Source organism: Varroa jacobsoni, unplaced genomic scaffold, assembly GCF_002532875.2.
Source record: "Varroa jacobsoni isolate VJ856 unplaced genomic scaffold, vjacob_1.0 scaffold_1112, whole genome shotgun sequence".
Classification (NCBI taxonomy): domain Eukaryota; kingdom Metazoa; phylum Arthropoda; class Arachnida; order Mesostigmata; family Varroidae; genus Varroa; species Varroa jacobsoni.
In genome coordinates, this window is record NW_019214014.1 from 26,830 (window position 1) to 53,863 (window position 27,034).

General features: G+C 39.1%; 3 protein-coding genes across 4 annotated transcripts; 2 read left to right on the plus strand and 1 right to left on the minus strand.

Annotated features, from left to right (window-relative positions):
• Window positions 1–6,836: 6,836 nt before the first annotated feature.
• On the plus strand, window positions 6,837–11,849 carry LOC111266752 (uncharacterized). 2 transcript variants are annotated; one of them, XM_022844489.2, is made up of 5 exons: window positions 6,837–6,944; window positions 8,948–9,063; window positions 10,145–10,359; window positions 10,504–10,588; window positions 10,981–11,849. In XM_022844489.2, exons 1-5 carry the CDS (start codon window positions 6,912–6,914, stop codon window positions 10,988–10,990), a joined length of 459 nt encoding a protein of 152 aa, XP_022700224.1. In that variant the 5' UTR covers window positions 6,837–6,911; the 3' UTR covers window positions 10,991–11,849. The 2 variants fall into 2 exon arrangements, with proteins under 2 accessions (XP_022700224.1, XP_022700225.1); XM_022844490.2 differs by having other exon boundaries at window positions 10,504–10,534.
• A 237-nt stretch (window positions 11,850–12,086) lies between these two features.
• On the minus strand, window positions 12,087–16,476 carry LOC111266753 (DNL-type zinc finger protein). The gene is made up of 3 exons (XM_022844491.2): window positions 16,010–16,476; window positions 14,196–14,360; window positions 12,087–12,603 (listed from the first exon to the last, which is right to left on the minus strand). Exons 1-3 carry the CDS (start codon window positions 16,157–16,159, stop codon window positions 12,523–12,525), a joined length of 396 nt encoding a protein of 131 aa, XP_022700226.1. The 5' UTR covers window positions 16,160–16,476; the 3' UTR covers window positions 12,087–12,522.
• A 409-nt stretch (window positions 16,477–16,885) lies between these two features.
• LOC111266742 (uncharacterized) lies at window positions 16,886–25,451 on the plus strand. The gene is made up of 7 exons (XM_022844463.2): window positions 16,886–17,738; window positions 18,380–18,439; window positions 19,447–19,674; window positions 22,099–22,201; window positions 22,463–22,684; window positions 23,351–23,550; window positions 24,681–25,451. The coding sequence occupies exons 1-7, from the start codon at window positions 17,616–17,618 to the stop codon at window positions 24,855–24,857; spliced, it is 1,113 nt and encodes a 370-aa protein (XP_022700198.1). The 5' UTR covers window positions 16,886–17,615; the 3' UTR covers window positions 24,858–25,451.
• The last annotated feature ends 1,583 nt before the right edge of the window (window positions 25,452–27,034 follow it).

Below are 27,034 nucleotides of genomic sequence, written 5' to 3' on the forward strand. Positions count from 1 at the left end.
TCGTTTCTGGCAGCAGCTAACCAGGGCGCCGCGAGAATTCCCCATTTCATCGTTGTGAAGCTCTGATGTGAAACGCATTTTGACAACAGCAATGCTGTAAATACTTTAGGCATGCTAGTTGTTTTCGGATCTTCCTGCAAATTAGCGAGTAACTCGAACATGGCCTGCTCCCACATCCAATTGGGCGCTGACGGGTGGAGAAAGTTTAGAGCAGATCTAAACAACCATTCACTAGTAGATTCAAGTAGACGCATCCAAGCTTCTCGAAATTCTCCAATTGTGGGCTGAGGCTGCACTAGAAAAACAGAGTCATTTTTTAGAGTTTCAAACACGATTAGCGAGATTATGTTCGACGCTTCTTGTTGCTCTCGTTGTGCTGAAATATGCCACAGTTCCTTTAGTTCGACCCAGGACAAGCATGCTCTTCGAGCCTCAATCACAGGGCTCAAAATATACAATAATTCCAAACGAATCGTACAGCAGGTACTGGCTTCTATCAACTTATCGATGAACGTCGTTTTATCGGAAAGGCGCTCGATTGTTTGTCTAGAAATGTCTGCATTGGATTCCAGCTTTATTAGTCTTATTAGTAATGAAGCTATAGTTAGTAATGGATAGTCTTGATATATTTTAGCTAGTGTTACGCAGATTAATGGAAGTTTGTCGGGGGGTCTATCCATTCGGGCGGCCACAAAAAGGAGATCGTTGGCTGTTGCGATAAGTTGACCAACCTCACCTGCGGGACATCTCGACATAACCTCAACGAGATACGGTAATATTAGATGTGCACAATCTGCATCGAGCATTTCCACTAGAAGCTTATGTTCAGCCTCTAAAGCGTTCACAACAACCTCAGCCCAATCTGGCCTTTCGACGAGGAGGCGCTTAATAATGTTAACTTTAGAAACGCAAGCGGCGCCCCATGAATCTGAGTGCCCGTTCAAAATTTCCTTAAGCTGCTGAAGGCTCTTTTTAGCATTGTTTGATTTACTTGTTTTGTCCATTTTCGCCAATAGCAGTATATAGTAGACTTCCGCAGGGGTAAGACACTCGTCACTGATCCTCTCTATATCGTGAGTAACGTGTAGAGGATCTTCTCGAGAATCTAAGTAGCAAACTAGGCTCGCAATATAGGCACGTCCTTCTGCAGGTTCAATACAGTTTTGAAGGAAACGCCACGCCAAAGACAGACAGGAATTCAAAAGTTTCATCGGTGCTTTTATCGTTCTGATTATTTGGACGCACTTAGAAATCAGTAGAAGGATCCAGTCTTTATTTTTCCAAGGCATTCGCGTCCTATTAAGTTCTGCAAACACTTTAGCAACGGTGCTTTCGATAAGCTTAGATAAATCTATATTTGGTGTGTTTAGACAGGCGTCTATTATACGTTCGGTGCATCTAACGATGCTTTCAATTTCTATATCCCTCTCCGAATATTGACGTGCTTTGACGCAGCCCTCCAAAAGAATGACGTTGTGTTCAGGAGAAGTAATCATTGGCAACTTGTCAGATATCAATAGTTTTATAGAAAACCGAGCAAACGGCAGGATTCTGTTCTCATCAGGATGCAGTTTTTCAAACAAATATCTTTGAAGAATTTCCACATTATGGGTTTTGATTGGCTTCAGCTGCTTGCATTCAAATAGAATCTCCAATATGCCAATGATGATAATACTTAGCTCAAACGTGCAGTGTTCGAGGACTTCCGTCATTCGGTTGAACAACTCGTCCGGATTTCCTTCATCTACGAAACACGGGTCATACGATCCGAGATCCAAAAGGCATTGTGCGGCAGTAAGCACAAGTTGACCCTCAATGGCAACGCAGACGATTTCAGACAAACGCAACTCAATACCATGTCTACCTATAAACGCGGCCGATTCAAGAGTCTTTGCCATAATCCGTAGCGTATCACACACGAAATTTATCGTGCTTGTCGATGCGAATGCATCTACCAGAGTGACCAGTAAATCAGTCGATGGTGGCAGCATCACATGCGGTTGTTGCTTAGCGATATAAGAAACAATATTAATCGTTTCTTGGGGTGGGCCCACTGTTCTGTCAAGCTCGATGCCGGCTAAAAAGGCTTCTACTATAATGCTGGAATACCTTTTGTCAATGTCGATGATTTCCGTTGACAGCAGTTCAAGCTGCGGGAGAATGTCATGCGAATGCGACACCTTTAGTAGTGCTGGGATGGCACCTCGAATTTCGACGGCGGAAATTACGCCCTTGCGATGCGCTTCAGCTATAATGTGGACTATGAATGCTTGACTATCTTCAGGTATGTTCTTCATTTTAGCAGCAAAATTGAGAATAAGAGGCCGCGGAACGTGGTGCGCCTTGAGCTGCTTCACGATATGAAGCATTGCTTGACTAACGAGGTTGGCTAAAGGTGTTCGATTTATTAGAACGTGTGATAGCTCAGTGAAAATATAAGTTCCAATAGAATTGCCATGATCGTTAAGTTGATCCAATAGAGTGTGTAATCGCTCCTTGTATTCGCCAGGTTCGCTATTATCTGTAAGGCTCATAGTTTGGATGAACGCTTCAAGATCTCTACGAAGTGGCTCAACTGGAGACTCAGATGACGCTGCTAATCGGACCTCAAAGCAACGGAAACAACGTCTATCGTCAGCTGTTTGAGCTGTAATAAGTGTCGAGTATATCTTCGCGTGGCAACACTGATTTGAAAATTTCTGCAATTGAGAAAAAATTAGAATGCTTGGAGGGTGGATTTTCATACACTTATGACATAAATTAGGTTTGTATTATTATTTGTAGCATAGCGTACCTTGGTTAATTCACTTTTCGTTGGAGTGTAGGTGTAAAACGCCCACACTAAAGACATATTCATTTTCCTTCTAATGTAAGAAAGGTCAACGACATTCCGATTTTTTTAGTTTATAAATGTCCCACCTTCTTATTGCGGTCGATCCCGACGGATATTCTGTCAATACGTTGCTCCGTAGCCATTAAGTTATTCCGTTGATTCGTTGATCTTCCCTTAAATTCTAGTGATTTGAATGACGACGCCATATTTTCTTGCTTGCAAGTTTTTACAATTGATCAAATTTGCCGACATTCATTCACCTGACTGTCGTAAACGCCGGTGCGGTCTGGTGAAGAACTGTTCCTATAGGCTTTTTAACTAAACCAAAACGCTGGAATCACTTATCTTTATAATTATAGAATATGTTTGTTCATTCACTGGCCGAGAATCCGTAGATAAAATTATATGGCAGCTTTCAATATTTCTGTTAAGCCATCGTTAGACAGAACCCAAACATTTTAGAGGTACACTCAACAGATGAAGCACCCATTCGTCTACTTATATTCGATGTATGTGAGCATTTCCATAATAACTGCAGAGAAATATTTAGAGATTTAGTGTTGCAGATGAAAATTCCAAGCTAAACAAAGGCCAAAAGGGATGTGGCTAGTAATAGGAGCCACACGAGAGCAGAAAACGAGGATCAAGATATCAAATGCGAAAGGTTTAGATGATCGTAAGTGTTTAAAGACAGATACAGGGCAGTATCACGGAATCGTGAGAATTTAAGGTATGAAGTGTTCTTATTTTGATAAACATGAGATATTTCTAAGCTTCTATATCGCAATACAATAGATCATGTGTAAAGAACAAACATTTTTATATCACAGCGATCTGGAAGATTCATTAGAGTAGCTCGATTTAAGGTAACACGCAAAACTAAGTAGAGAGCAGACTTTAAAAACCGAATGCTTTTGTTTTTTTTTAATATATCTTCTGCACCGCTGTATATGATTATAATTACCTGGGAAGAGCATAATTATAATACAAGAAGAATGGGGTTAAAATGGAGACTTTTTAAGTTTTCGAAAACCAATATTTCTGTGCTTCCTAGCAACTATCTGGAATTACTATGCCTAACTTCCAGGTAGCCCTCTAGGCTATTTACGGAGCATATACAAATGTTCTGTCACATGGTGTTTGTTGTTATAGTCTGCTACAGGTCTGGAAAAACTTTGAAATGTCCATTTCGTCTTCACGCTCTGGGAGATAAAAAATTGAGCTAAGTAAACACATTTGAGGTTCCACTGGGTTGAAGTATCACTCATTTCACGAAAATAAGCAATATGACAGCACTGACGTTGCTTTGATTCGATTGTATCAGCTTCACAGCTGCCTTCTACTCACCGCATACACACACTACCATGCTTCGTTTCTGTAGGAAGTCTTCATAACCAACGAAGTTTACAATGAGTAACGTACGTTAGTTCATTTAGCGAGAATTGAAGAGGATCCAGACTTACCCTGCGGCTTGCCATTGTGCGCGGAAAGAAGATGTACGTTTTTAGGTAGCGCCTTTGATCGATAATGCACCTGCTGGGTCACCAGTTCTGGCTTAAGCATCTTTGTCACGCTGGCTATTTTCGCCACCTCCGTCATTTGGCGCGGATCAATCAAAGGTTTAGCATCTAATATTAGAATGCTTATGCAGTTGGCTAGAAAATAGACGTTAGTTAAATTCAGAGGAAAAATTTGCGTTGACACGAAGCCGATGCAAATATTTTATTGAGTCATGAACCGCTTGAACCGGATTTGCGTACATCATAGTAATCAACTTAATGATCGCCATCGTAAGCCATAACCGCTTTACAGAGCAAATTAGCGTTTTGCAAAACAGAGGCCATTGCCAGCTTGTATCGCCCCGGAGGCACCTTGCGATAATTTTCAGTGGAAATGCATACATACCTCACTTCATATAATAACGATGTATATTAAGTAAATTTGAAAGGAAGACTTATGTTTGAGTAATTTCAGACTACAGTCAGCGTAACCCTTTACGTATCTGATTATGAATTTATTAGCGACCTATCATACAATAGAACGTGTGTTTTCAAATAAGCCACAACTCAAATATTTGGGTTTTACTGATTTTTCGTTTATATATGCATGGCATTAAAGCGCAAGAGTATTGCATTCTTAGCAAATCGACTCGTAGCAGGGTCTCGATGGGAACCATCGCATTTGCATTGCCATGTCGATAACGCACAACATAAGCTAGATCACTCGGACATGCTAGCAAAGCACACGATGTAAGCTAAGTTCTCTTCGAGATTGGAGACAAGCTCAGGAAGGACGCAAATTATGATCCACTCCACAAATTTGTACAAGTAGTATAGAAATGAAGCAAGTCAAAATTTTTACAATAGATTTAGGTTTACATTTTTTTTCTGCTTTCGGTGTTTCTCTAATTTTTTTTTATCTTGACAATAATAAAAGTAATTTATTTTATTGCTAGACCGAAAAACAGCTAAATTATAGGGGGTTCTTGCCTCTATAATTTCGAGACTTTTCCTTCAACAGGTCCAGGTGAGTGCTAGGCATATAAAATTCGAATTTGAATGGATCTGACTCCTTGAAAAATTAATGAATTCAATTTTTCGGAATCTACATGAAACCCGCAAGCTGTGCTTTACGTAATACAAAGAACTCTCAATGATAGTATTGTCGATGCGCAGGCAGCAGATATTCTGTCCGCGCAAGAAGAGATGTATTGCAAGTTTAATGACGTCCAGTTTCTATTCACGGGCGAAACTACACATTTAGGTCAAAAGTCTACAAAAGAGCGTCCAGTTGGTGCCTGTCAGAGACAGGCAAGTAACATTATCGCTGCGTCCTTGAAGTGCTGGTTGTCACTCAGAAAATGGCTTGGTCATCGTTCTGTTCCATCAGACACTGTAACCAAAGCATGCAACGTGTTTAGTTTGCAATCCGTCGGATTATGCGATCTGCGTCGCGGGGGAAGCAACTTGCTTATACTTCCTGTATTAGTCTCTATTGTTTCGCCTTTAAAACGATCTTCGGCATGACCGCGCTATTAATACGATAGGGAATACAGAGTCCAAGAGAAGGGAACAATGAAAAAGCGCAACCTAACTGGTAAAGGATGTATAGTGTTACATAAAAAAGAAAACAAAGAAACATTTCCACTGCGGGAAAAAAATGAACGTGATAGACTAGATGTGAGTGCGTATGTGAAGGTATTAACGGAGAGTATATGATTAAATTCATCAGGAACAGGCAGATTTCTGCAGGCCGCTCCATCATTCAAAGCAGACAGGAATTGTATTATGTAGAAATGTATTATCTACATAAACGTGCTTAACTGGTACTGCATCCTTGTACGCGTTTGTTTCCCTTAGAAACTCGACCTTTTTACAGGGAATTTAGCCTTATGGATCGTAGTATAAATTATTGGCATGACCATAATGCGTCCAATTATTGAGTTAGCAAATGCTAAATTCGCAAATTCTAAAATGATTAAGATGTTTTGAACGAAAATGTAGCATCAACAATTATCACACGTCCCTTACTCGACCTGCCCGTGCGAGGTAACCTGTGTTGAAGGATGTCTGTAATGCATACATTGTCCGAGCTGAACGATGCTATTAAAAATTGGGGTAGCTCAAGCTCCGCCGTCACCGTAGACTAGTCTACATTATATGTGTGATAAAATTACGAAAATAATACGCAAAAATAATAACGGGTAAATAAGATGCATTTCTAACTACAATCAAATATGCAGCACGTCAAGTGGGCACGATTACATTCAAGTACCACTCTTGGAACTGTATAAACATAGACGATTTGCTTGCATGTTTCAACAGGTTTCGACATACCTTCGGTTAAGGTTGTCTTAATCAGACCTACATATGTATATATGTTGTAATTCTGTTTAACTCACTATGTACATTGCTCGGTCAAGCGCCCTCTAGCGAGCACTGTGCTTGGGAATGGACGGTATTGTAGAGGAGCAAAGCTCTTACCCATCCCACCCCCTCCCCATATATAAAGATTACTCCACGAGGGGACCCTGGCACTCATTCGTTGTGGCTGAGTACAGTCGCATCTTGTAAGCACCATGAGGATCTGTTTTGCACTCACACTTTTCTCCGTAAGTACGGAACGTCTACGTCGCTCTGCACTTAGGCTACAGACTAATGATAAATAGTACTTTGTGTATGAAACCAACTGGATCCTTATATATGTAATATGTGTCACCTCTATTTGCGCTACGTTTTAGTTTAGCTTATTTAAGCTTATTAGGCGGAATTGTTATTGACTATTTGTTGGTGTTTATGGTTCATTAGAAAGTAATTGAAGTATGTCCGGTTATAAGTGCAGTAACTTATCTTAGGTCTTAGTAGGTCTTCCAAAAATGCGAACTGGATTAACATAAATATTTTTTTATAATATGAACTAAACATATACTAATAGTTAAGCTTATTGAAAATAGTTAGTTTGCATTATTAGCCTGGTTTATTAGGTTTTCTAGAATAAAGCAGGTTTGCATTTTCTTAAAAGAGTTGTGCATTGAGTGTCTTTAAACATCCGAGAACGCTGGCAGGGCCAAGAAAGGAGAACAGCCTAGTAGCTATGTGTGTGGCCCAGAAGGATCAGTCGGTACAGCTTTGGGCCTTCAACCCAACGGCCAAGACTTCAAACCAACGTCTTGGCGCTTTAGAATTTTTCTCTATTGTTTCCCGGCATGTTTACATTGCCGAGATCTCACTCTGCTTACTAACTTGATATTTAAGTATTTGAGAAATGACATAGAAGCTGAATTTTCTTGCAATTTCTCTATAAAAAAGCCAATGGAAAAATGTAATCCTTAATATATATGATATTGCACACTCCGTGGATTAGAAATGGAATTTCCCTAATCTTTTAGTGCTTTTCTACGGCAGGTCTTCTATTTAGACTTAAGTTTTCCACACATATACAACGCGAGCCACAGCAGCGTTCTTAATAGATGGATTTTTCCAGTGATCCATTTCAGTTTACAAAAAAAACAACTCAATACCTGCTAGAACTTTTCAAGTCACGCGTATATAGGCGGCCGAATCATTCAAGTCAATCATCAATCAAAGAGTGCAACGCCTCTCTCAGCTGTTGATGTCCTCCATCTATCTTACCACCTACATAATCAACGCGTAACAGGGTACGAAAATAATTAATCCACCCCAATCGTAGCCTTCCCGTTATTTACTCGGTTTAGTTGTTTGCCACCTGCTGCACATGAGGATCAGTTGTGACATAGCCATCAACGCTTGAGCTGGAAAGAACAATCCTGATACAACTCCAAAACCTGTCAAACAACAAGGGGCCTGCAAACAAATCGTTGCATTTTAAGCGACCTAAGTAATAACCAGGGAATGTGCAGGTCACTGTTAGAGGGTATATGAACACACGTCAGGAATTCATATTATCGGAGCCACACGGCATATATCATTGAAGTAATGATATATTTTTGTAAAGAATGTAGAAACTCTGTGAATGCATCCGCTCGTCTTGCACATATAAATGCAAGGAATGGCTTAGATGTGAATTTTTTTTACCAAAAAATACACAATCCCCTTCCACATGTACACGGTCGGATCCACGACTGGCAACGACCACCTTTTACCAAATGGTCGCCGCTAGCTGCAACTAGTCAATCAGTATCAATTGTTGCGAGCTGACTTTTAGTTTTTCTCGAAGAATAGCATGCATATATTTAGAATGTCTCTAAAATCAGAAATTATTAAATAAACTGCGTGAGTACGGTTTAAGCCTTAATAAATAGTACTATGTTAGTAAGATGTTAGATTATGGCTAAACAATGTTTAAATTGTCGAAGAGAACCGACGTGGTTACCTGCCATCAACCGTATACGATTACGAGTGTACGAATAAATGCATATTCATAAATGCTAACGAGTCATGATTGTTCAAAAGGCCCTTTTTAAGTGTTCGTAATACACATACATTTTGCTTTAATTGCACGCGGTAACAGATTTTCATTATTGCACAATTCGTCTAGCCTTCTCTCTCTCTATAGGATTTTTCCAGGAAAGATTTGTAAGCCTTTAGTTGTTATCATTTTTCGATTAAAATGTGTATTTTTATGCCCGCCTAGCTACTGTGGGCGACGCACCACTGCGCGCCGAAACGTATGTTCATGCTCAGCTTTCCAAGAACAGGAGTCAGAAGCCACCTCACACACCTAACCTATCCTGAGCGTTCGCCAGAAAGGTTTGTTTTATGCGCCACCCACCTAGCTACTAAATAACTGTAATATTTTATAGCAAGGAAAAAAACTAACGCATCCTTAGCTGGCAGTGAGGCTGATATAGTCGTCGATATTCGGCCTTAAGAGTTGAGCGAGTTCTTGTGGGTTTTGCGTCAAACTACGATTAAAATGCATGAAACACGTATTTAACAAAATCATTAGCTTAGAAAATCCCATAGAGACCTACGCAAATGCTCCAGACCAACGCGTTTATCTGTTTGCTTTAGAGGCGGCCTAGTTTAGGTGCACATCTTTTCGAGTGCAGTGCCACGGCGCCCGTGAACATGCGGCGATCGCTAGTTCAGTATTCAACGTTGGAAAATGGTTACCATGAGTTTCATAAGTCTGCTGGAAAAACTCAAATAAAATTCAGCGAAAATACATCTCCACTAGACTTCCTGGTGAGAGAAAAGGGAAGTCATTTCATATCCTTGCTGTATAAAAGAATTTATTCCGACAACCTGCTTACACAATAACAATACCGACAAGCGTTTCATGATATTATTGTTTGCAATATAACGGACACACGGTCTAGTCTCTTTTCAAAATCACGTTTTTCGTTGTGGTTGAACCTGGGTACAGCTGGATCATACGAGTAAGCCAATTATTGTAAGTAAATCACCTAAACCACGCTTTGTTTCGATACTAAACCATTTCACGTGCTATAAAATTCAGTAGACAAACCTGTTAGCATCAAATTATCACATGGATAAAATATATGAATGATTTGATACCAAAATAATAGAACCTGCATAATACCAGTCCCGAAGAGTAGCTCATTAAAAAGTTTTGTGTGATATATATGCCAAAGAAATCATAACAGAACAGGCTTTTATGCGACAGAATGGCTAGATTCCCGCAGATGGAAGATCAGTAAACTGTGTAAAGTCTGTGCTACAAACAAGTAAAGACCCGGGCTAACACTCGTAAGTAAATAATATGTACACATTCGAATAGTATAAGTAGTGACTGTAGCAGTAGCATTTCTGGTACGCATAAATGCGCCTTACAATTGGGCGCATCTTTCTATAAAACACCTTGCAGTGCAATCAGTTCCGAGCCAGTCGTGAGATCAAGGAAGCGCAATATAGCAGCACTTGCACATGACAACCTCATTCCTGCAACAAAACGCTTTGATGAAGAGATGATCTTCGATGGAGATCTGATTTTCCCACTCATATCCAAGCGGGACTATGGCGAAGAGCTTGGTTCTGACATCATCTACGAGGATGCCCGCGATAAAAACGACCGCAAAGACTGTGCGTTTTATTTGGTCTTATCGCCTCTATACACGTTTTCCTATTATAAACCCTATTCGATAATAAGTAAAACGAACGTGTTACCTTTACCTACGTGGTTAGTGTGATTTTTTCTAATTCGTTTGTGCTTGGGTAATTTTTCAGACAAGCGTGATGAGGAAGCAATGAAAAAAACGTATGGCGGCCGCAATCGCGATCCCTTTCCAGTCTACAAAAATATTAGATACGGGTAGAAGTTCTCATGTAACATAAGTGTACTTGCAAAAAATATGTTGTTCTTCCGAACGGATTTTTCTTTGATTCATTGTGGTTATCAAGTATTTTTTTCGACTATTTTTTTTAAATTTCAATTCAGTTTATATTAGCTTACAGCATTCGATTTTTTCGGAATACGACATATTCCGAAGCAACCGTTCACCAGTGTGGATATCTTCGTTGTACCTAATGTTGTGATGAACGTAAGGAACTTTAAACGGCACACTTCAGCGTACTCAGGACAGAAAGATGCTTCAAAACAAGACCTATAGGAGAAGGTTACCGAGAAGCAGTATTTACTTATGACATCATTGATTAGTAAAAATGTCAATATGTTACTCATAGCTGCGGACTTTCAATTTACAGGCAAGATTAACTTCGGGGCGTTCCCGCATCGTAAAAGATCCGACAGCTTATTTCGGCGCTGAAATTTGAGACTGAATGTTGTATGCCTGAATAAAAGTCGTTCAGGTGCAAGAAAGGACAATGCCTTATCGACAATGACTTTTGTGCAAGGCCACTCATTTGACTCTTCGATAATGAATCCCGACTACACCAAAATACTCGCTGTTAACCACTAGTAATTTCATATCGACACACGAATATCTCTATTTCGACACATATACAATACAATAACGCATATAAATAGAAGCGTTTCGGGTCAAAGACGAAAATCTAGGGATATGCGCCCTCGCTTCTCTAATTTGAGCATTATTATCGCACTAATTCCAAAGGTTGATAGAAGTTATGGGCGAAAATAAATCTGATTATTCAATAAATGTTACTTACTACAATATCTGATATCACTTCGAGGACTAGGGTACCAGAGTACTACCTTAACCGTGAACCACTAGAGAATGTTTTACTACAGACAAACTAAAAACAATTACAAGATACGAGAGGTGAGCAGAGCTGAAAAATAAGGAACGAAGAACTAGCGAATAGCAAGTCATCCTAGTATTCTCTAGTTGACTTATAGCATAAAATGTATTTGATAATTGTGTGTTACCAATGAGTAATAACAACATCGTGCCAACAGGAGCAAGTCTATTTGTCACAAGTAATGTGTGTTGTACGAGTAAGACGATAAACAAGACGAGGATCTATTACACGTAATCGTTATGGACAACGTAACCCGTGTGCGTCTATTACAAAGCACATGTTTTCACTATGACATACAATTTATAGTAATCATGTGACGAATAAAGAACAGAAAACTGTGCCCACTTCGCGTTGCTATCATGTTTTTACTTACCGCATAGTATCTGCCAATTTTCCGCCGAAGAATCATAACAAAATAAATAGGCCATACTTAATTGGCCTATCGCTTTAAGCTTGGAAACAATAGCTTCTTAAAAAGACACTGAGACACAATATAGGCATGTCTCTCTTGACAAAAATGGAATAATTGGTTTGTAGCATGTTACCCTTCCGGTATATAAGCGCCTATTGTAAAACACGAGTCGAATATATCGCACTACACTTATACTACAGTTGCAAATTTAATTCGTACCTCAATGAAGCATATCGATGACCTTCAACAGTGGCAACGGAAAACAGATCTATAATGGCTATTGATCATAGCTAGATAGTCCTCAACATTAGGCGATTGGAGCGAACAGTCTTTTGTAAGTACGAAAATGAAGAGTTTTTGGAATAGAGGATATTCAAGCGGCTACGAAGAAGCGCACTTTACAACAGGAAACACGAGAGGCATAACATATTTCCAACTACACCAAACTAGCGTATTATTCCAAGGTTACGTATACACACTTTATAGCAGAGTGTAAAGCATGACTATTGAAATGCCGACAGACGAAATCCAAAAATATTGTATAAACCTTCTTTGCACAGTAAAACTTCTTCCATATTATATATACAGGACTATGCTATGCTACATAGCCAAAGCTAACTCCGATCGGTTCCCTTAATCGATATGTCGACAGCCGCTTTGTCGCTTTCCACCGAGGTGGAGGCCTCCAGCCTCGCCTGAAATTAGCAACAAATAACCAACACTTTAATTAGGTTAAATCCAACAGAAATACTGATTTATTAGACTGTTACCATCGAATCCGGCGGACTGTCAAATTAAGTAACTTTTGAACTGCGTATCGCTAGCATACGACATTTAGTCGGTAAATGCTCGTCCTCTAGAAACTCGTGAGTAAAAGCCGACTGAGTTCACTCTAGCAAAAACGAGTTTAGGGGGGGAAAAACATCTTAAATCAATGCTTTTCAAAAGCCGCAGCGCTGCAGACATACATCGAAGATACGTGAAGGCACTAGACGAGGAAGTCTCAGGTGAAAGCACAGTACGCGAATAGTGCAATCGATTAAAGAACGAACACTGGAGTGTTAAGTACTAATAAGCCAGTGATCAAATGTTCAAGAAACGAGAACGCATTGCCGCAATCGAGGATGCTTTTGAAGAAAGCAGAGTTTAAGGTTTTAGCGCTGTATCGATCAAACCGGCATTTCATACATAAAAAATGTTACAGAATTACAACTTAGAAGCTGAAAATGCAGATACAATAAAAATGGGTCCTCCGTAAATTGACTCGAACTCTGTTGCGAAGGTACGTGGTATGTTTCACATGAGTTTCACATGCGATTGACAAAGCGGAGGTTCAGTCTCTACCGCCTATCGCAAAGGGAGTTGCATCGCCCTAGAAACAAAGCAAGTTTGGTGGGTTTGCACACAAGGTAATGGTAGTACATACAATGGACATCAGGGCATTTGTTGCTATGAGATTCTCGCTTAAAATTAAATAATAAATGCTATCTCTCCCGCTATCTCGAGGTTCAAGGGCCGTTGCCACGGCAGTCGAAAGCATGCAAGCTGATTATTTGATGACAATGACAAACCTCACCGCTAAGCCTCACTGACTGAGCAAAGGAAATAGCCAACGTTGACTTCGACCTGCTGATTCCTCCGATCTTAGTCCATGTAATTACGGCGCTTTCCCTGCACTAAAAGGGGCACCTAGCAGACAAGCATTTATAACTAGGGATTTACTTCGGAAAGTCAAAGATAGCAAATTTGCATATGGAAGCGCAAATAGTAGGTATATAGAAGAATCTTCAAAAATTGCCAAAGCGCGAACACGCGTGTAAACAAAATTAACCAGAGTACCTCTAACACATATTGAAAGGTCATAGTTCTAGCTCAAAAGTTATAAAATTTGAAAGTCTGTTGAATTCACATGTAACAACTTAATATATATTCTTAAAACATAAGATTATATGCTTTTCAAAAATCTAGCCTGAATTATTCCAGACCTCTATTTAATAATACTCTTTGCTGAGAACCACATGCTGTGAGTGCCGGAAACTGTGTTTCAAATACGTCAGAGTTACAACCCTTCTCAGCCGAAGTCACAGCACATGTACCAATTAATATAATGAAGAAAAACTTACAGTATGGCGGATGGCGGAAATAAAGCGATTACCAGTAAGAATAATCAGCGTAAAGGCAGTAAATACAATCGGTGATTTAAAATTCGCGGTTGATTTAAATTCTATCTTGCACGAACTTTTTCAAATTGATTTTTTACTAAGTAAAATGTTGATGTAATAGCTACCGCTTGAAGTTTAGGGAGCCTGGCGCGGTCGACATCCGGGAACCATCTCAGATTATCCGCAATTAGATGTCTGTTTTTACAATGATCGCATGTAACAATGATGACGCCGTGGTCGTACGCCTGTTTTGAGAGCCACTTCTCGATAGAGTTACCGCATGGGCCACACTAAAATCAACAGTGAACATAGGGATAATAATAGTAGCAACTGAATTCGCTAATTTAACTATGCATTTCGACACACATCGACGAAAACAATAATATTTTTCCATGTTGTACTTTCAAAACCAATAAATTATTTTCGAAGGACAGGGGTTCAATATAATTACTATTCAAAAGTACTAAGCTTCGATTTAACTAGAAAATGAAATCAAGCTCAAACGTAAGGGCATTGTCTTTAGATGAGCACTGAAGGATATTAGGTTTGCATGTATTATAGAAGGCGCGAACGATCTAATATTTCTAGAAACTTAGGGTAAAGGGTCATATAATCTTGTTGTAACTAGATTTAGACAAGAAAGGTCTCGTGTGTACAAGATACTATTGTTTTTCGCGAGCGTCAAAAAAATCGAATGCACGTTTTCAGGGAAGGAAGTTGGGACGCGTGCAGGTTCCTGAGGACTAGACCTCCCTTTTATAAAGAGATGCAATGTCAGCTGGTACATACAAAAGAAATAAATATGTTATGTAAAAGTTGTAAGGAACTTCTAAGGTCGGTACGAAAGGACGAACACAAAAAGAGATCCTACAAGAAAAAATTCTTGATAAGCCGTCGGGCGAAATGGATAAAAGCTTCAAAACACCTGAAAAAATTTGCGTAGATGTGGCGCTCCAGCAAGCATGCCCTTATCTTATTCCATTAATTTTACTAACGTTCAAAATCTAGCAAATTTTCGTTCATAACATATTCGTTCTATTGATACAAGAATAAAAACAAGCATGGCTAGGGCGGATCTAAAAGATAAGTCCAAAACTATTTTGTTTAGCATACCAGCGCACAATTTTAATAATTCAATACAAATCTTATGTACCTTACCCCATCTGTACACCTGTCAAGTAAATAAATGAAGTAAATAAAGTACCACTGAATGGGATTATGTGCAGCCGAAAAAAATGAACCGGTTCAAACGTACTTTAAAGTTCCAGCAAAAACTGCTTATGTTTAATAGTTATATTTGCGCATCGTTTTATGGTTCTGTTCACTCTAACGTGTATGTTCCGTTGTTAATCGATATTAGAACTGAGAATAAATCGGTAAAAGGTAGAATAGTGAGAAAGGCCATTGCTGAGGAAACCGTTTTTTTCTTAATAATAATAGTCTTCCTAATAATCTTGCTAATAATAATCAGTCTTCAATAGACAAGTGGGATTGCTTACTTCATTTAACCACACTCATATACTTGTTGTTTAGCAATCCCTTCCGAGGCACCGTCGAGGTGTTCACAATTTAACACCTCGTGTAACCTTGGACTGCATCTGTCGCTGGGTTTAAGTGAGTTATTCGCTTAAAATTCTCTCACTTGCTAAACTACAATAAGAAACGTTTAGCTTTCCCAGAGCTTTCTCTACGCTTCAATGTTGAAGAATTCTAAAAAAACTAGAAAAATTCATCATCCCACGCTCGTCGTGTACCAACAACATATCTCTTACTGACAACTCTTGGATCAACTTTCAGGTAGATATACTTATGGTGCTCACACGAGGAAACTTTATCGCGAAATAGTGACAAAAGGTTTTATTCATAAAATCACATAATTAAGCAAGATGTTATACAAAATACCTGTGTCGTAAAGGAACACATACAAACTTAAACATACTTTAACGCGAAGGTAGAGTCTTCGATCGGGCAGTTTCCCCAGCTCATTCTTTATAGCGGCACTGTTATTGTTTCGAGAAATGCTGGTATAATGGAAATTCCGCAAAAATCGATAGCTCCATCGAAGTATGCTTCCCGTAGCTGAGCGCATTACTGCAAGACGAGTTTAAGTGGCACCGTTACAATATAAAAGAGAAATTCTAACTCGAATCCAATTTTCTCTTTTTTCTCACTTTCTTCGCTAACTGGTTCCAAGTGTTTCATGACTTTAGCGGCTAACAGAAGTTATAAGAAACACCATTCCATGCAACGCTGTACGGGCTGTACTAAATTCAGCACTATGTATGCATCAGATTTTATTTTTCAAAGACGGAAAAACTTCAGTGTTGTCGCACGGCTTCATGTGACCCACGTGCGATACTCGATAGACGACGTTAATTCTATAACCATCTGCGCAGCCAACATTTGCGTTAACCTAACGCCTAAATGTAGAAAGGAGATTTAACGAATGAACCATTGGGGCCGGTAAAAGCAAGCGGGTTATTCAGCTACTTGTTTTCTGTAAAGAAGCACCCGTTTACTTTCTATTTCTTCTCAGACAAATGACATGCGTAGACTAACCCTTCATTTGCTTTCGCATAATTAGGTAGTACAAGACTCCATGGAGTACATCCATACATCATCCCATTTATATGTTCGCTCCGCCTGATGTTACTGATGACCATGATTTATCCTGAAAACGCCTGTCTGAACTCTTTTACTAGCAGACGGTGGCATCAACTAAGAACTTTGGGAAAGGGTAGAAATAGCCTTAAGATATGTTTTTCCTTAGATTTCCGGTTTTCTCCTAACAGCCACGGTTAGTTTGGCAAACTAGGTATTTTGATTCCTTAAATCTCAGTATAACTCGTAATGTGGAGTTGTGAATACTGGGTACTCTCCCCTGTTGCTCAAAATCCAAATGTAGACCCCTTCCCCGATGGCCTTTATCTAGTTGGAGTTTCGATTTCGTTATCTTTGCTGCCCACCTGCGACGCAACAAATAAACACACCACAACAATAGGAAATAGTAACAACATCAGTGGAATTTCTAAACAGAACGCCACAATTTCGGGCAAAGCAGCTGAGCGTCCTACCGCAATTGACACAAGATCAAGATAAAACGCAGCTTGCTGTACAGATATGTCTAATGACTAAGCCAACATAATCAGCTAGAAATAAATAGGACCGTGCATGACCGCGAGTGTCCTATATTTGTTGAAAAATCTGCTCCTGCTCTTGTGTTTCGTTCTATGTTGTTTAACGATGTGTCTGCTTCGTGAATTGAATATTTTCTGAAATCACGAACTAGAGTGGTTCTGCTTTCTAGTAAAGTACGATTTCTTTGAGAGATATTCAGGATTACACAGCGGTACATTATTATAAACGAAAAAGAAACTGAATTCGATGAACGACTGTTGAGTACGCTCAGAAACGGTCGGCTGCTGCTGGCGAAGTGCCGAATCGGGTTGTGAGTCATCCATCCGTCGTTAGTTTAGTGCAGAACTCTGGGTGTTGTGAGCGCTGCATTGGAGTGCGCCTTTGGAGGGAAAAAATCTATCTCAGTTATGGCTGGCGGTGGAGGACGCACACGTCACGACTCCGGGGTGGAGACCGATTCAGACGGCTCAACTACTGCGATGTCTGTCGGATCGCCTCCGCACCGAAATAACTATCCATCAAGCAATCAGGTATCCGAGCAGATGAATGAAAAAAATGATATCGAGAAAAAAGTTGTCTAGACAATATGTGTAGGGTCGAAAAGCTGGAATGAAGATGACCGTTTTTTTATGCTTGTTTCGTATGCATCTAAGACACATAAAGTAATCAAGGTAAATCCTCGGCGTGGCCTAAATGATCGTGCTCAAATTTTCGAAACTTGTACGGTCTGTCTTGAGGACTCGGCTAAAAAGTGCGTTCTTTTGTAGTACTAGGTATTCTAAAGAAAAATTTGTATGCAAATATTCGTTGCATTGATGAGCAGGAGAGGCCTCTGTAAGCGCTGTGGGTCAGTTCTAAGGAGGACATTTCCCTGAATTGATTCTGAATTAGAATTTTCTTGTGCCTTCAAGTATCATAGCCAACAACTATGGCTTGTAGCTCAATAATTAAGCTGCATGAATATGAAGATAGATACCAAGATCTTGCGCAGTTGTAATGAAGCTATGTAAATATACGTGTATTGCTATAATAAATTATGAGCAGCAAGATCTTGCGCAGTTGTAATGAAGCTATGTAAATATACGTGTATTGCTATAATAAATTATGAGCAGTAGGTATTCGTAAGAGAATTTTCAAGCAAATCAATAGGAGATTTACTCTTGGTTTTTAGCTTGATGAGGGAATAATTGATGCACCTTCTGTTTCGGACTTGCCTCCTCAGGAAGTAAAGGTATGTAGAAGATATGCGATACAGATTACGCCCTTATTTCTATTTGTGCATGTTGAGCAATAAACATATTCAGAATAATTATTGTAGAAATTCTAAAGCAATCGTTTCAATCACATTTCTAGAGTAATGGAGCCCATAGATACGCGTATACACGATACATTCGTTTTCGCGCTTGTAATCGATCACAATTAGGGATGTAATCAGCCTCGCTATAGAATAGCACTTTCCATAAATTCACGACAACATGTCGCAACTGTTTTACCTGGTCAAGAAAGATGTCCTTATTAGAGTTAAGCTTAATTTTTGAGGTACAAAGAATCATGCTCGCAAAGGAAGCTCACATATGCTTTTCCGTCCGAAAGTAAACGGGTATCGTCGGCAGTGCTAGTAAAGTTGCATCCGCAGTTACAAAACATCAAACCCCCAGCCTTGTAGTTAGGTTTTTGGCTATTATTATTATTATTAATTCAAAATCGATTGTTGTTATCGGAGCTTGAGTGCACAGGTGCGTACGGTAAAAAATAAATGGCCATATTTCGTGCAAACGATAGAATCTTTCAACGCTGATGTTCCCGCTAAGGACATATCTGTTATATATAGAAATATAGTCCAAGACTAATGCGTGACAATCAGACGATTGTTTTACTCTTGTAATTTGTCTGCATTACGCCAAAAAATGCCTGAATGCTTTTGACCACATCAGAAATGGGCTGCGTTGGATTTCCTATTGTCATTGTTGTCATGAAGGTGTTGGTACGGAACTTGACTAGCTGTCATTTCCATATGCATATCTTGACGCCGACTTACGCTGACACAGAAACCAGTTCGAGTTCATTTTTACTCGCTTAATTTAACCACTGCTGTTTCCCACTAGCTCGTCAAGCCACCTTTATCTTAAGCCGTCTTTTTCCTCGTAATTGACTCCATTATTCAGTGCTACGTAAAAGAGCGTATGGTTAAGCATCTGATTCGTCTTCTAATTGCATTGTCCTTGTGCTGTCGACCAGCTACTGGAGATTCCCCGACCCCAACAGATGGACATGTGTCCGTTAGTCAATGACAATTCGGGACTTCCGCTAGCAGCTGAAGAAAGGATGTCGCTCAAGGAGGGCATCATTTCGATTCCACCTTTGAAGAATATTGACAATGGAACGGAAAACCATACTCAACAGTTCTTTCTTGAAATGAAGCCAAGTAATAAACCAGCGGCCCCGTCATCTGACGACTGTTCACAGGTATGGGCATGCTATGTGCACCAACGCAGCATGTTGTGTACGAATATGCAGAATCACACGTTTATCGGTAACCTAAAATAGTCTTTTGACATTTTTTTTTTAATCAAATTCTGTTCTCAGCTCATACCAGTATAGCACACACAGCATGCGGACAACAGGACCTTGTAATAGTAATAGCGCTCTTGTGATTTACAGTTGGTCCTTTGTTGCAATAAAACGTTATGTGACCAATTGTATATAATGAAATATTAAATCTTATTTTAGTGAAAAGAATGCTAGCACATGTATAGATACATATGTTTTGCGCTTCAGGGCACGTGCAAATAGAGAATTCATACGAAATAATTGAAATATAAGTTTTCCAGTTTGGGACAGATGGATCTTTCAGCGCTTCCCATCACTTTAGGAGCAGATTGCAAGTTAGAGAGTTCTACCCAGTTTGATCAGGTTCATTTGCGCCGATAGGCAATAATGGTCATGGTGCGGTGACAACAGATTTTGAATAAATCATGAGTACGAAATATAATTAGATTCATGCTCGATAAATTTAACTGCTTGATGAGTTCAAATTAAAGGTCCGCAAACAGTCTACGCTGAAAATCGGATAGTTGCAAGTTTTCATAGTTATGGGTCTAATGCCATATCCATTACGCTATCGCTCAGTCAATATGTTTTTACAAAATGTGTTTTATACCTATTGAGTATATATATATATTGTACAATGTACATATATAAGATACGAAACCTAAATGGGGACCTTCTCTCATACTGTGGTTGTAAGACTTTATATCAATAAAAACATACATTTCTGGAATATTCTTTATATATGTTAGAGGTGTCGTTCCTGGCGGTCATGTCTGTTTATCATAACCATCATTCAGCGCAAATAAATCGCTCGTGTTTTTCAAATAAGCTCTATACCGACAGCTTGAACGGAACTAAATCTTGGGCTGATAGCAGACCTAACTATCAAATATACTAAGGCTCAAAGTTCAAATTGATATATTTCTCTACAAAACGGCCGTTAACTTCCGCGCTAAAAATCCAAATGACTTCCAGGTCATTTTGATAAAGCTTTGAGTGCTTTAAATCTTAGACCTGTAATGGGTCTTCTAGTTTGCCTTACACAAATCTTCCTTGGATTTTTCAAGACTCGCATAAAATTGGCAATAACGATTTGAAATAAAAAAAAATCTTCTTTTATTTTGGTGAAGGTTCGTTTAGCGCGAAAAGTTTGAATGATTGGTATTTTTCGCTCAAATCGCGAAAACGGCGTATTGTTGTCCACTATGAAACGTTTGTTGTCTAGAAAGAAGAGGTTTTATTTTAGTAATCGTTTGAATGCCAAAATTGACACAAGTATTTCTTATATCGTCAAATAAAATTACTAAATGAAAAATATAATACCATTTTTCTAGTAACATTACATTCTTGTGGTTTATGGGCGGAGTATTTTAGCAAACAATTTTCACATTTTTCCGTGAAAACCAAATTGGCACGAGATTGAAACATACATCCGCCGTATAGCCTAATAGTCTAAGATTCAGGCTATATGGTGGACGCATTAAAATTTTTCATTTGAATTCATACGATTCTTGGTGGGTAGCTCAACATGTATGTGGTCTCTATTGCCTTAGTGGAAGACGACGTCTTTTCTGCTTACTAGCTCGATGATTGTTAATAGCTTGTCGTAATTTTATCAAGTACTGATGTTAGAGGTCAGAATCAATCATTTTGGCAGGTGGTGGCAACTCATAATGCACGATTCCTTTTCGATTTTACCATATATATATATAGCATCCATTTGTGTGACCTCGGTCTGGGTTATACCGCAGATTTTTATGGAGCTTAACGCATTATTGGCGTATATGATTCTTTTTCATCATTCGTGAAATGGTTTGTTCTCGTTGCATTTCTATAGAGTATCTCGGATTAAGATACGGTCAAGGAAATTCTTTTACGTCAATTCGTGTAGCACCCAAACAACCGAGTTTTTCTTGTAGCCAGCATTTTCGAATGGTTTTAAATTGCCGAGTCCTGAGTGTTTACTTCCTTAGCGAAATCATGGCTACTTGCGCGTCGATCTTACTCAGCTTCTGCCGTAATTTGATCAACTCTTTCCGTAACTAGTCGACCACTATAGGCATTGGAACGGTTTTGGCATATTTGTTACTGCCAGATATCAGCACCAACGACAAGGTATATTACCTAATGTATGTCACTTTAAGGCCATCTAGCTATTTTTGAACAACTACCACTAATCTATTACTATATACAATTGAATCAGAACTTAAGGAAAGCTATAAGAGCAACATAATTACAAAGGTGCCATATAGTTAACAAAATACAACTGTTCAAGTTAATATTTGGCCAGGACCTTAAGTGGTGGATCACCGATGTTTATTCGTGCTTTATTATTTAAAGTCTATAGGAGGTGGGAAAATATTGAAACACCCGACGTGCAGAGGACGCGTGAGTCGAGTACGAGCTAACTGTATGTATCCGAAGAAGCCTCCGAGAAAGAGTGGTCAGTATTTTTATCATACCGTTGAAATTTAGCGCTCCTGAGCCATGAACAGCCCTCTTGATTTAAAAGTCGTTAAAAAAACTTACAGCCCTATTACACTGCAAGGTGGCGTTATGGGTATCGTTATCATCATTTCTCCGTCCTCCTTTTTTGAACGCTCTGTTAGTGAAAATTGTCAGCTATCGATCGAACAACTGTATTTGACAACGAAATTAAGCTTACATACTGTGTCGAACTACTCTTGCTTCTGCTCTGATCTAGATGATAACGCTCTTCGGGAAGCCGCAGCAGCAAACGATGTGGCCCGCTGTGAAGAACTGCTAAAAAATGGTGCTCGCGCCGATGCATGCGACAGTCGCCGAAGGACGGCCTTACATTTCGCTGCAACTATCCGTGGGGGAGTTCCGTTGGTTAATCTTCTCCTACGTCATGGCGCTGATCCCAATGCTCAAGACGTTGCCGGAAATACACCCATGCACCTCGGTAAGTAGACTGCTATGCATGGGGGGAATTTGACAAAGTCAACGCAAGATTTCATACTGTTGTACAGAATATGAATAGCAATAATATTGAGAACAACAAAAGAGTGGTAATAAATTGGGAGCTTTAAAATATGGTCTCTGTGTAGTTATATTGTTTATAATAAGAACCGTATAGAAGAATGATTATCATGACATGGAAGGACATGGCCAGAAATAACCACCATATAGTCGCAAAATATTTACGTAATCTATAGGTTATGCATCACATGATCTTACAGTTCTACGTAAAACAGAAAGTTATATGGAACCCTATCATGCCTATATCCATAAATATTACCAATTTGTTGTATATTTCTATGATATTACGGTAATGGTTGCAGTTACCAATGTTAGTAGAGAAACTGGTGAGAAAACCCAAGTTACAAATTGTGAAAAACATATCTATGTGTTAACTTTACGTAACTTGGATTCAAACTGAATATAATCGAATACATTCCAGTATAATGATATATGTCTCAGAATATATGTGACTTGTGCAAAGCCATCTTGGCGTTTACATTTGATTTGCTTTATCCAAAAATTATCTGTATGGTATGAAAAAGCATAGTAGTTTTCTTAGATATACTCATGTACCCATGTATCTCGGTCTCTTGTCTTTCAACTACAGCAATATGCATTCATAATGGCCCAGTAATTCAGGAGCTTCTCAACCATGGCAGTGACCTTACAGCGGTTGATCGTTCCGGGCGAAATCCCCTACAGTTGGCCACAAACAGACTCCGGCTAATTCTGGCAGAGACGTCCAAGGGCGCACAAGGCAGCTGTCGACATGAAGTCTCTGAAGGAGCTCGTAAAGAAACTCTCAAGGTAAGTTTTCTCAAGTTGTTTGCATTCAACAACTATGAACTGATCTAGTAAGTTGGTTGAGAACAAGGCCTTCCTTCCGACTAATTCCTATTTGTTGTCAACATTGATCTTAGTTAGCACGAAACACCCTTTATAGCGGTCTTCTTTTACTACAATTTTTCAACGTATCATTTGAATCATTTTATTATATTACTTTTTTTTTAATTAAGAATTTTGTAGAAATCTAAGACCTGTTTTAAGTGGTTTAAAATTAGACCCGCCTATTCTCGTAGCTGATCAAGCAATCAAACCATTCAAACTTTAATTAATTCCACTATTTCAAAAAAGCCATGCGTCGAGAGTAGGACTGGCATATCTACGGATCCTGGCAAAATCAGGTCACATTGAAATTTTCCACGTGTTCGCGCCCCATTCCCCGCGTTTTCAATGAAGTGTCTGGCGAAAAATGTCATGGACCTATTCTGCGATTTTATCAAAGTCGCTCTAGGGAGAACGTTGCAAAATGGTTTATAAAGGATCCCCATTTTACCACAACTAGATTCAGAAATACATCGACAGACACTTGAGATATGCGGAGGAGGATCGTTTAATGTCGAGTCCACTTCCCCTTAGAACTTAATCCTTTAAACCCTTTAAACAGAAAAACGTGATAGAAAAACAACGCTGAACTCGTCTTATCTATGTTGAAAGGAATACATAATTGGTTTATGAAGGCTAACTCGTCTTCGTTGCCTATGTGCACTTTTGAACCTAGACCATCGCGATTTTCCCCCCGTTACGGGGCAAACATATTGCCACTGCAATATGTCAAAACCGTCTTCCTTGCCTATAACACCTCAACGAAACCACTAATGAAACTTTGACAAGCGTTGTTCAAAAGCGCAGATCAACATCAAGAAATTGATATAATCTCCTCGTTTTGTAATTTATTTCACTTACCTACTGAATGAACTAGCTTCTTAGTTACTACAATTTAACGCTGAACTGGAATAACTTGAAAGTCGAAATTCAATTAAAACGAGTCGATATTCTATGAAAGCGAAGGCGCTAAAAACATATATATATATATATATATATATATGCGTTTGTATATTAGCTTACGCTATCCACTGTGTTATTTCATTTTCCAGATGATCACATGTTTACAACAATACTGTGAGCAATGGAAGCACAACCCCACGTTGGCAGCCTCTGCTTTACTCTTCGGTTCATTAAAAGAGCGAATTCTCGTATCAGAAAACCCATCTCAGTTTAACTCAGAAGTATCCGATCTGTTAACGTCCCTGGAACACTTGCAACTGCTCTGACAGGCAGAAAGTACCTCGCCGCTGGTGTGTGAGGAAAACCAGCGATAAAAGAAGAAATAATCTCATCTTTAAACGGAAGCTTTTGTGTATACGACGAATACCATAACGATTCTTTGTGACTATACCATGTTGTGTATAATGATTAATTGTATCGATCAGCACCTCGTCGCTCATTGTTTGAGTTAATTCAACAGTGAATTAACTTGAATTGTTAAATTAACAGTTGAAGCTATTTCGTTTCGTTGGCTCATTTCAATCATCGTATGAAGAAGTAATTCGTGTCATACACTTCGACCTTGAGCTTTTACCCTGAATCGTGTGGATGCTGTCGTGGTCCGGGTGATCTAAGGCCTATGTACTTACAGACCATTAATGAATGCCCATTAAGTTGTACTAGTTTCCTTTAATAGTAATGGCCTGTGTAGTGCCACCATGCATAAGTGGCCGAAATAATTGTGTGTTCTGTATATTATGTTGTATTGAAAGCCATAATCACTCTGCGTACCTTAGTTACTGACGACTACCGTTGCATGATTGAGAAGAAATAAACGATTAACATAGGTATGTTTCATATAAAGCACTGTTACATTGTCATTGTGCATTTTTATTGAAATAACACAAATGTTAGCGCAGGATAGTAATAATAGAAAGTATTCATATATATATATATATATATATAATATATATATATATATATATAACTGTGGCCTTCGTCCAAGTTAAACTTTTTATCTTCAAATTCACCAAACTCGTAACATTGTTGGTCAATGGCGTTAATATGGTCAAATAACTGACCCAAAAGTTCGTACTACCTTAGCGAGTTAAGTGAATCATAGTCCACACAGGGCACGGTGACATACATAGTTCGTTTGCAGTTTGTTTGCGGTTGTGTTTTTCAATGAATGTGTGAATCAACTACGTAGAGAAACTGCAGACTTAATTAGATATGTGTTTCTGTTAGGGTTGACTATAAACTACTAAAGTCGTAGCTTAAATTTAGTTATCTACCATAGAGAAAAAACATAATGTTTTAATGTAAAATACTCTCCGCGCTCATGAAAACACCAGCCACAGTAAACAAAGAGGCATATTCACATGGCATTCGGTAGCATTATTTAGCTCCCGACAAATCCATTCATTTGGTTGGCGCATCCTTTTCAGCTAATAGCTTATTACGGTACACTCAATGACTCATTTGTCTAAATAGCAGGCTTTTTAAACGATGGCACTGTAAAAATAAAGAAGAGTGTCGTCAAGCATTGCATCTTTATGAAATAGCGCCATTTCACAATATGAGATTTAATTTTTTTTACGTTTCATTCTGAAGTACCCACCCATACAGGATGGGTTAGGGTTCTCCAAAAGACAGTTGGGCTGTTTCACATCTGTTATTTTAGTTTTCTATAGCGCCCAAAAACGTTTAGCGTATCCGATATTCTATACCACTGTTACGCAAAGCCATTGTCGAACTCATAAAAGCTGCGAAAGGCCAATGGGTTACGTAAGATTTAGCACGATTTCGCGTTCAAAGTTTACGTTGTCGGTTAAACAGACTCACGTAGTACGCAAACAGGTTTACAGGGAATTATTATAGATAACCGGTCGCAAATTATTTGTAAACACCAAAAAATATGCGTAAACAACAAACAAGGTGGCAGGCTGTTCGTTTACCGACCCAATCAGGAGCTGAAACTCTCTTGCAAGAAAGATTGATTCGTGCGTTTCTCAAAAAAAATGCAAGGTTCTCTTACCTTTTAATTAACCTTGTTGTGATCTTTCCTCCCATGCGTCACCAGTACTCTCTGTCTGAGTAGGCTTCTGGAAGAGCTTAAACACGGAGCCTCTGCTTAAACATGGCTTCCTGATTTTTTCCCGGAACTTTCGGACTAAGAGTTCTCCCTCTTCTAATTAGGAGTTCCAGTACCGGTTTTTTTAAGATACATTTTAAGGCCAAAACCAAAATCTAACCGATAGACTAGACAGGCGCTTTATGCGAGGTTGCCATTATGCTGATTACCAAGAGGTACTCTTCGGCAGCAGAGAGGAAAAAACCCTGTCTGTAGAATAAGTAACTGATGGCATTCGAAAGGCGGGTACCGTTCTGTTGTTTCCTAAACAAAGTCCATGCTTATGTTTTTACTATTCAGAGCGCCTGGAGTATTGCTGGAAGTTCCAAC

Bases quoted from the DNA above. Each gene is read 5' to 3' on its own strand.
- LOC111266752 (XM_022844489.2), top strand. From the start codon at position 6,912: ATGAGGATCTGTTTTGCACTCACACTTTTCTCC. The intron at 6,945-8,947 runs GTAAGTACGGAA...ATGCCCGCCTAG, and splicing joins TTGCACTCACACTTTTCTCC to CTACTGTGGGCGACGCACCA. The intron at 10,360-10,503 runs GTGCGTTTTATT...GTAATTTTTCAG, and splicing joins TAAAAACGACCGCAAAGACT to ACAAGCGTGATGAGGAAGCA.
- LOC111266753 (XM_022844491.2), bottom strand. From the start codon at position 16,159: ATGCGCTCAGCTACGGGAAGCATACTTCGATGGAGCTATCGATTTTTG. The intron at 14,361-16,009 runs GTATGTTTAAGT...TGTTGATTTTAG, and splicing joins GACTCTACCTTCGCGTTAAA to TGTGGCCCATGCGGTAACTC. The intron at 12,604-14,195 runs GTAGCTATTACA...TGCTAATTTCAG, and splicing joins GGCTCCCTAAACTTCAAGCG to GCGAGGCTGGAGGCCTCCAC.
- LOC111266742 (XM_022844463.2), top strand. From the start codon at position 17,616: ATGGCTGGCGGTGGAGGACGCACACGTCACGACTCCGGGGTGGAGACC. The intron at 18,440-19,446 runs GTATGTAGAAGA...GCTGTCGACCAG, and splicing joins TGCCTCCTCAGGAAGTAAAG to CTACTGGAGATTCCCCGACC. The intron at 23,551-24,680 runs GTAAGTTTTCTC...TTCATTTTCCAG, and splicing joins CTCGTAAAGAAACTCTCAAG to ATGATCACATGTTTACAACA.